The following is a 9,579-nucleotide window of genomic DNA, read 5'->3' as shown; positions in this document are numbered from 1 at the left end:
TTGCAAGCCATTCTACTTTTTTTTAATTTAAAATATATCCACGGACTTATAATGCCTGTGCTTTTGTTATTACATTTGATAGTAATCGATACAATGGTACTTAAAAAAAGTTGCAAATTTACATAGAGAATACTAATTAATTAACATAACTATACTTAGTGTCCCTAATGTAGACGTGAGTCCACCGACCAGAAATTATGCTGACTTAATCTAATACTTGACATGCATACATATATATATATATATATATATATATATATATATATATATATATATATATATATATATATATATATATATATATATATATATTTGTTTCGGTATATACGTGCACAACAGATACACATATTTATTATATCCACTTACAATAATATTTCATTTATAGAAGATGGGTTTACATAATTTGGTTTTATTATATTTATTATTTTTGTCTATATTTACGCTTACTTGCTAGCTACAATATATATATACTCGTATACTTATTTGCTACTTACAATGTACACTTAACCTATGTTATTGCAAATATGCAAGCCATTCTATTATTATTTATAACTTCTACCGTACATATTCTTAACACTATTAATAGCTAACAAGCATACGTCCCAGCTGATTATAAGCAGTTACTGTAGCTTATGCACGTCTGCAATGCCAGAAACATTACAAGTTCGTTGACAACCCAGTCAGCTTCGACCCGTCACAGGAGTTCTGGCTTACCTACTCACAGCAGGAACACACTTTGCTTGAGGTCAATATTATTTACACAGGTAAATGTTACTAAAGGATCTTCTGTAAGGTTTTCCCAGTCGAACTGCGCAAAACGATTTTATAATAGCCACAAATAAATTTAATGTTTATATTAAAAATAATTGTGTTTGCTCGCAAACGAAAAAAAAAAACGACCAATTAAATCGAAAAGTATCACAACGTTAATTGACGAAAAAAATAACAAACGCACTAGTAGTCACTGCGATTTTCAAGGGTTCCTCTCAATTTCTCTGGGATTCCATTATCAGATCCTGGTTTTCAGATACCACCCTTGGAATATCTCCTTTCCAACAAAAAAAGAATTATCCAAATCGGTTCATAAACGAAGACGTTATCCCTGAATATAATTAACATATATATTAATTAAATTTATGCAGTGTTAAGAATGTACGGTAGAGATTATATAGGTTTGAATTGAGTAGCCTCCTCCTTTTTTGCAGTCGGTTAAAAAGTCAGTTAAAGCGTATTGTTTAGTTAGAGATTAATGATTGTTCGAAATTAAGATGTGTGATTTACTGCCGCTGTATAAAATTGAGGCTGTTTGACCAGTTTACTACGGCTGTAGCTACTTACAATTTCGATTAGGTATATGGTTCGATGAAAATAATACTGCCTTTGCAGATGCAAATTCTACTGAAATTTCATTTCATCCGATATGGGAGAATTTAATTCACGCTATTGTTTTATGATTGTTGTTGTAGGAATTGCGTCATAATATTTGTAACACACCATTTTTATAGCAATAATTGTGTTTGCTCGCAAACGAAAAAAAAAAACAGATTTTAATTACATTGACAAATTATACAACGTAGGTACATAAAAAAATAGTAAAGTAGACACGCGTTATCAAAGATTACGTAATAAGTAGGTAGTGAACAACACGACAACGCGTACACGAACAACCTTTCGATTAAAAAATCATAGAAATCGGTCCACCCAGTCAAAAGTTTTGAGCTACTAACTACACATAAAAAAATATAATCGAATTGAGAACCTCCTCCTTTTTTGGAAGTCGGTTAAAAGTTAGGCAAATAACTAAATAAATGATGTTATGAATAATACGTAGTAAGCGTCGAGTATCACGGTACAAATTGTATATTACTTACAATCTATATCGAAAGAATTAAAGAGTTCATTTTGCTTCGAGGTTAAGTGCGCTACGGTTGATTATAAAAGGATCTGCTTAGTATTATAGACGTCAGTTTTACTCGAGACATCGTAGCGACAATATCGCGATGAGTTTCAAGAACAAGGTCGTCATTGTAACCGGAGCGAGCTCCGGCATCGGAGCCGCCGCGGCGAAGATGTTCAGCGACGAGGGAGCTCGCGTCGTGATGGTCGGACGCAACGAGAAGAAGCTCTCCGCCGTGGCCGCGCGCTGCGCCTCGCCGCTCGTGATCCGCGCGGACGTCTCTAAGGACGATGATGCGAAGCGAATCATTAACGAAACCGTCAAGAAGTTTGGACAAATTGATGTCTTGGTTAACAACGCGGGTCTCACGATAAACAACGGGGGACTACTTGGCAGTGATATGATGGAAACGTTCGACGCTATCATGAACATCAACCTCCGTGCAGTCGTTCATTTAACGTCCCTAGCGGCGCCGCACCTGATCAAGACCAAGGGCAACATTGTGAACGTGTCGAGTATTGCAGGTACGATAGCACCGATCGGTCCAGGATTGGCGGCTTACTACGTTTCAAAAGCAGGTATGAACCATTTCACCGTCTGCGCTGCGGCGGAGTTGGGAGTTCACGGTGTGAGAGTAAATACGGTCAGCCCCGGACCAGTGAGGACTGACTTCTTTGAAAACGCTAAATCTGCAATCGATATCGACACCCTCCGTCCCATGACCCTCCTCGATAGAGTTTCGGAGCCGGAGGAAATCGCAGACGTGATTTTGTTCCTCACGAGCGACAGAGCGAAAGGAATCACGGGATCTAACTACGTGAACGACAACGGCATGACTATTAAACATTAAAACCAATCCTAATTTTAATACACTCAATTTTATATAAATATTGATTTATTTTTGTGTGTGTTTTATTTGTTGACAATAAACAGAAGCAGTATTCTTATACTTCAACTTTATAAAGTTGCCATTTTTTTTCTTCCAACTAGAACTGATTAAACATTTCTATACTAATATTATAAAGCTGAATAATTTTTTTTTTTTTTTTTTTTGTTGAAACACGCTAATCCCAAGAACTACTGGTTCGAATTGAAAAAATATTTTTATGATTAATAGTCCATTTTTAGGATAGGCATTTTTAAAATATAATCGAGTTTGTTCTAAAAAAATGCACTTTTTCTACTTTATTTGGGATAAAAAATCTTACAATATACTTTAATTTACAAATTACTGAACAATTTCCTTATTGTGAGACCAACATCGATGTCCGCGTAATTATTTATAATATTAAAAAAAAAACTCTCGAAAACAAACGATAGAAAATATAAAAATTGTTCTTGAAATCATTCGATTTCAATAAATATCTTACAAGAAAAATAATCCCGAATCGTAAAATGAAAAGGTGATTTTATTGCTATATATAAAAATACTTCATCAACAAGGCAATTTTGTGATAATAAACTTTATCTTTTATAGCATTTATATAATTTGGACGCATAATTTAGGCGATAATGTAAAATCAAATGAAACGATTCCGCGTCGCGTGTGAAATATGTAGGTATGAGTAAAAAACATTGTATTATTTTTGGACTGTAATTACTCATGGTTCAAAAAAAGAACTGGTATTCGTATAAGTAACATAAACAACAGTATTTGTACATTGAAACTGTATGTGTGTGTTTTTTTAAAAAAACCGACGTATTTTTACTTATTCGTTATAGTCATTGATATAATATATTCTTCTGGTTGAAAGGAAATAAATCTATTAAAATGTGTTTTCTTTTTTTTATCAAATGTTTTTAATTTAGTTTTTTTTTTCTTTTATAATAGATATACACATACTTTTTACGTATAATTATTGAAAAAAAATATTATTAGTTACATATTTTCTATAGGTGCAATACGTAAATTAAAACATTTGTTTTATTATCTAATAGGTATATAGGTAAAATTCTCGTGTCGCGGTGTTTGTAGTTAAACTCCTCCGCTTGACCGATTCTCATGAAATTTTGTGTGCATATTGGGTAGGTCTGAGAATCGAACAACAGCCCCCTAAATGTTAAGGGTAGTCCACCCCTATTTTTTTTAATTTTTAGATAAATTATTTATACTTTATTTTATTATGATTTGAGGTTGAAAAATACATACAATCCTAAATTTTCACCCTTCTCCCACCAACCCCTATTTTTAAATAGCGTTTAGCGGCAATACAACGTTTGCCGAGTCAGCTAGTAATTTATAAAAAGGCGAAGAATTCAATAAGCAGAAATAATTTAAATTTGCTGTAGTAACGGTAACTAACGGCTTTGTAAACAGTCTAAGAACGTCAAAAATAATAATTGAAATTTGATTCCCAGACTCTGAGACAAGGTCATTCTGTAACGACCACAATTCAAAGTTTAAAATTACGTGTTAAATACCTAATAATTATTTAAATTTTTTGTATCAATTCAAATTCCGTTTTTTTTACTTTTAAACCAAACAACTTTGCCATTGAATTTTTTTCAATAGGACTTGTTGTTTAGCCGGAAGTCGAGGTAAACCGTTTTTTAACCGACTTCCAAAAAAGGAGGAGGTTCTCAATTCGACTGTATTATTTTTTTTTTTTTTTTTTTTTATGTATGTTACATCAGAACTTTTGACCGGGTAGACCGATTTCGACAAATTTTGTTTTAATCGAAAGGTGGTATGTGTCAATTGGTCCCATTTAAATTTATTTGAGATCTAACAACTACTTTTCGAGTTATATCTAATAATGCGTTTTTACTTGACGCTTTTTTCATCGACCTACGTTGTATTATACCCCATAACTTTCTACTGGATGTACCGATTTTGATAATTCTTTATTTGTTGAAAAGGGGATATCCCTAGTTTGGTACCATGATAAGGAAATCAGGATCTGATGATGGGATCCTAGAGAAATCGAGGGAAACTCTTGAAAAGCCGCAATAGCTTTTTACTGGGTGTACCGATTTTGATAATTTTTAATTTAATCGAGAGTTGATGTTTATCATGTGGTCACATATAAATTTTAGTACCTGGGTGACCGAGCTCCGCTCGGTATTTTTAGTAAATCGTGAAGGATTAGTAGTAGAAAAGAGTTAAAATGATTCGCTGCCAGTTTGGATGAAGTCTTTTTTAACCGACTTCAAAAAAAGGAGGAGGTTTCTCAATTCGGCTGAAGGAAACTCAATATATATATATCGCACCTTCGGTGCAACAAAATCACAATTCAGGACACTTTTTTTGTTATGTCTTTTATTAGGACTTTTTGATAATTTAATATAAGATTTTTAAACTATAGCAAAGAAAGTAAACTATTAATTTTATAAAGATTTCAAACCTACCATAAATAATAATCCAGAAAAGAGGAAGTAAAAGCGAAAAAAAAAAAATTAAAAGTCCTCTCCTGTAAAATTAAGAAATAAGCTGTTGTGACTTTGTTGCACCGAAGTTGCGATATATATATCACTACATAGCATAAAACAAAGTCGCTTTGTCTGTCCCTATGTCCCTATGTATGCTTAAATCTTTAAAACTTCGCAACGAATTTTGATGAGGTTTTTTTTAATAGATAGAGTGATTGAAGAGGAAGGTTTATATCTATAATAACATCCATTAAATAGTGGAGATATACTGTTATTTTTGAGGTTTCTATTGTGATGTCGTAAATAATTACAATTTTACCGCTTACATTGCAAACGCAGCCTGAACCCTACGAGATTTATCAAAATAATGTACTAAGTATTATACACATTGAAAAGTTCTACAGAAAACTCCGCTATGGTATATATGTCTATCTCTTATGAATATCCCACAATAAAATTTTTTTGTCATTTACTTTTTACGACAAATAATGGCTAATTTTCAAAGCGATTTTAATCAATACAGCATTAATCCTTATCTAATTAAATACCTTAAATACATTGTTGATTTAATATAGATCTATATGGCCCTTTACAGTATATGATTTAAATAAATATTTTTGAAGATATTGTAGATTTAAAAATTGCGGTACGTAGCGTTTGCGGCAGCTCCTGCCGGCTTTTACTCTAAAGTTAACGCGTGCGGACCACAGGCAGTAATGAATAAATCAAAACTACTGGATCGATATTAATCGTTTTTTTTCAGTGAATGACATAGGCTATAATTATATTTTATACCCGTGCGAAGCCGGAGCGGGTCGCTAGTATATATATTAATGTATGTTCAGGGATAACTTCGTCGTTTATGAAAAGATTTTGATAATTCTTTTTTTGGTGGAAAGAAGATACCCCTGGTGTGGTAGCATGATAATGAAACCAGGATCTGATGATGGGCTCCTAGAGAAATCGAGGGAAACTCTCGAAAATCCACATAACTTTACATTAACTACATAATACTTAACATACTACTGGGTGTACTGAATTTGATGATTTTTAACTTAATCGAAAGCCGATATTTATCATGTGGTCATATTTCATCGAGATCTGATTACAACTTTTGGAGTAATCTTTGATAATGCGTATTTCTCGACTATTTTTCCGTGTACCTACATTGTATTACCTGTCGATGTAATTGAAGTCGATTTTTTTTCGTTTGCCTGCAAACACAATTACTAATAATTAATTAACACAAAATAAAAATAAAAAATAACGATAAATTAAAAATTGATATAAAATACACAATTACAAGATTGAGAGTAATTGCTTCTCAAAACTGATAGGCGCTCCAACAAATCGATTTTTTTTTTGAAAATCATATTTACGAATTACATATTTATAAAATATGAATAATATTTTTTTTTACCGACAATAATAAAAACTATAAATAAAAATAAAAAATCAAAAATCAAAAATAAAAAATAATTAAAAAATAATAATGATAAAATATGAATAATATTTTTCGATTTTACCGACATAATAAATAAAAAAAAAGGAACAACCTATTTAAATAAAAAATAACCAGTGCAATTAGAAAAAGAAAAAGAAAAAATAATTGACCAGGGACATGGGGATTTGAACCATGATCTTCTCGGTTGGTACCGACCGACCGATTTCCCACCGAGCTATTGCAACTAACTTGACAAATGCGAAATTTACTTTCGCATTCTAACGATATTTTTTTCGCTCCCTAAAAACAGGGATAAAACGACATTTTCTGAAAATGAATCCTAGCTAGATAGATTTATCTCCCCCGAAACCCCCTATATACTAAATTTTATGAAAATCATTGGAGCCGTTTCCGAGATCCAGATTCTATATATATATATATACAAGAATTGCTCGTTTAATAGTATAAGATTGAGATCTGATAACTACTTTTTGAGTAATCTTTGATAACGCGTAGTTACTTGACTATTTTTTCGTCGATCTACGTTGTATTACTCGTCGATGTAATTGAAGTCAGTTTTTTTTCATTTGCGAGCAAACACAATTATTATTTCAGTCACTTGAAATGCATATACATAAAAAAAAATACAGTCGAATTGAGGACCTCCTCCTTTTTTGGAAGTCGGTTAAAAAGGATGTATTTCATTAATGAAAGGAGTAATTCATCAAATCAAGCTTAAAATTAAAAATATTGATAAACACAAGGGATCAGGATCGAACGGTATCCCTCCTGTTGTATACAAGCGTTGTATTAAAACAATATGTGTTCCTTTATGTGTTCTTTTCAATAAATCCTTAAAGTCTGGTACGTTTCCTACACTGTGGAAAACAGCTCATATTGTCCCTATTTTTAAATCAGGTGACAAATGATGATGCGAAAATTATCGTCCTATAAGTATTTTATCTTGCTGTGCCAAATTATTTGAGTCAATTGTTTATGATGTGCTGTATAATCATTTTAAATCTTCTTTATCTCCTTATCAGCATGGTTTCGTAAAGGGTAGGTCGACTACGAGTAATCTGTTGGAGTATAAGAGTTACTTGTGTAAAGTATTTGCTAAGTGTGGGCAAGTTGACTCAATCTACACCGATTTCTCTAAAGCTTTTGATCGAATCAATCATTCCATTTTAACACATAAGTTGGCACGATATGGTGTTCATGGTAATCTTTTAAGATAGGTGGAATCTTATTTAAGCAGAAGAACTCAGTTGATTGCTCTAAATGGTGAACTTTCATCTGTCTTTACGGTAACATCCGGCGTTCCTCAAGGGTCACATTTGTTTTTTAATATTTTTGTGAATGGATCTTACGGTGTGCTTAAAAAGTCCCTGTCTTTTGTATGCCGATGATTTAAAAATTTATCAGACCATTACTGGCATCAACGATGCCATGAAGCTCCAAGAAGATTTAGATACCATAGCAAGATGGTGCGAAGTGAATGAGATGGACCTTAATGTTAACAAATGCTTTGTTGTTTCTTTTACAAAAAAGAAATTCCCTATAAATTTTAATTATGCCATGAATCAAAATTCCTGAAATCAAAGACTTAGGTGTTATTTTTGACAAAGAATTAAGGTTTCGTACGCATTATGACTTTATTAACCAAAATGCTTCAAGTTTACTTGGATTCATTCTAAGAGTGTCTAAACCTTTTAAAAGGGCTTCATCCTATTTAGATTTGTATCATGCTCTCGTAAGAAGCATATTAGAGTACAACACTGTGATCTGGTCGCCAAATTACTCCGTTCATGTTAACCGCATAGAAGGAATACAAAAGCGTTTTCTTAAATCGGTCTGCTTTCGTCTCGACCTGCACTGCGAGCTCCACACTTACTAAGAAAGAATGAAAAAGTTCCAAATGATATCTCTAGCCTGTCGTCGTAAATATTTAGATCTTATGACACTTTATAAAATAATTAATTACTTCATTGACTCACCATACTTGCTGTCTCAACTTAACTTTAACATAAACTATCGTATTAGAAGGCCTAAGGTGTTCTCTCTTGACATTTATCGCAATACTACCTCTTATTATAATCCTTTATCTCGTATGTGTCGCCAGTACAACCAGCTTGTCAGTACGTGTATCGATATAGACATCTATCACTGTTCTCTCGCTTCTTTCAAAACCAAAATTTTAATAAGTATAACTTGTTAAGCAATCTTAGTTTTTAAGTTTAAATTTATATATGTATATTGCATTCCATCCACTTCTGTTCTGCTTAGTGTATTATGTTACTGTATGTCGTACACATTAAGGGTTTCAACCTAGATATTATGTTATGTATGAACTATTTCTGTATCTTTTAATGGCTGTAACCTGTTCTGTACTTAATTAAATAAATAAATAAATGTACTAGCTGTGCCCACGGCGTCGTCCTCGTGGAATTAAAAAGAAAAACTTGTTATTCAGTTCGCATAGTTACAAAAAAAAAGAAGAATGTAAGGGTCGCCTAAGTTACTCCTTATTACATCAGCTATCTGCCAGTGAAAGTCCCGACAAAATTGGTCCAGCCGTTTTAGAGATTAGCCGGTACAAACAGACAGACAGACAAAAATTGTAAAAAATGTTATTTTGGTTTATATTGTATTGTGTATATGTACTGTGTATACATTCATATTCATTTAGTTAAAAGCGGTTATTTTAATATTACAAACAAACACTCAAATTTTATTTAAAAACTAGCGACACGCCCGGGCTCCGCACGGGTGCAATGCTGATACTAAATATACAGAATACTATAAATGATATATAATGAAATACTACAGAATGTCTTTATTTATAGTGTGAAGATAGCTTATAGCATGG

At 32.5% G+C, this 9,579-nt stretch overlaps 1 protein-coding gene across 1 annotated transcript; it reads left to right on the top strand.

The window, feature by feature from the left end:
- The first annotated feature begins 1,966 nt into the window (after window positions 1–1,966).
- LOC123670000 (3-oxoacyl-[acyl-carrier-protein] reductase FabG-like) lies at window positions 1,967–2,857 on the top strand. Its single transcript, XM_045603499.1, has one exon. The coding sequence runs from the start codon at window positions 2,001–2,003 to the stop codon at window positions 2,745–2,747; it is 747 nt and encodes a 248-aa protein (XP_045459455.1). The 5' UTR covers window positions 1,967–2,000; the 3' UTR covers window positions 2,748–2,857.
- Window positions 2,858–9,579: the final 6,722 nt, after the last annotated feature.

This window comes from Melitaea cinxia, chromosome 4 (assembly GCF_905220565.1).
Source record: "Melitaea cinxia chromosome 4, ilMelCinx1.1, whole genome shotgun sequence".
NCBI classification, from domain to species: domain Eukaryota; kingdom Metazoa; phylum Arthropoda; class Insecta; order Lepidoptera; family Nymphalidae; genus Melitaea; species Melitaea cinxia.
This window is presented reverse-complemented; position numbering and strand designations above follow the sequence as displayed.

What these genes read in the sequence shown, in the direction of transcription:
- LOC123670000 (XM_045603499.1), top strand. Translation starts at nt 2,001, where the DNA reads ATGAGTTTCAAGAACAAGGTCGTCATTGTAACCGGAGCGAGCTCCGGC.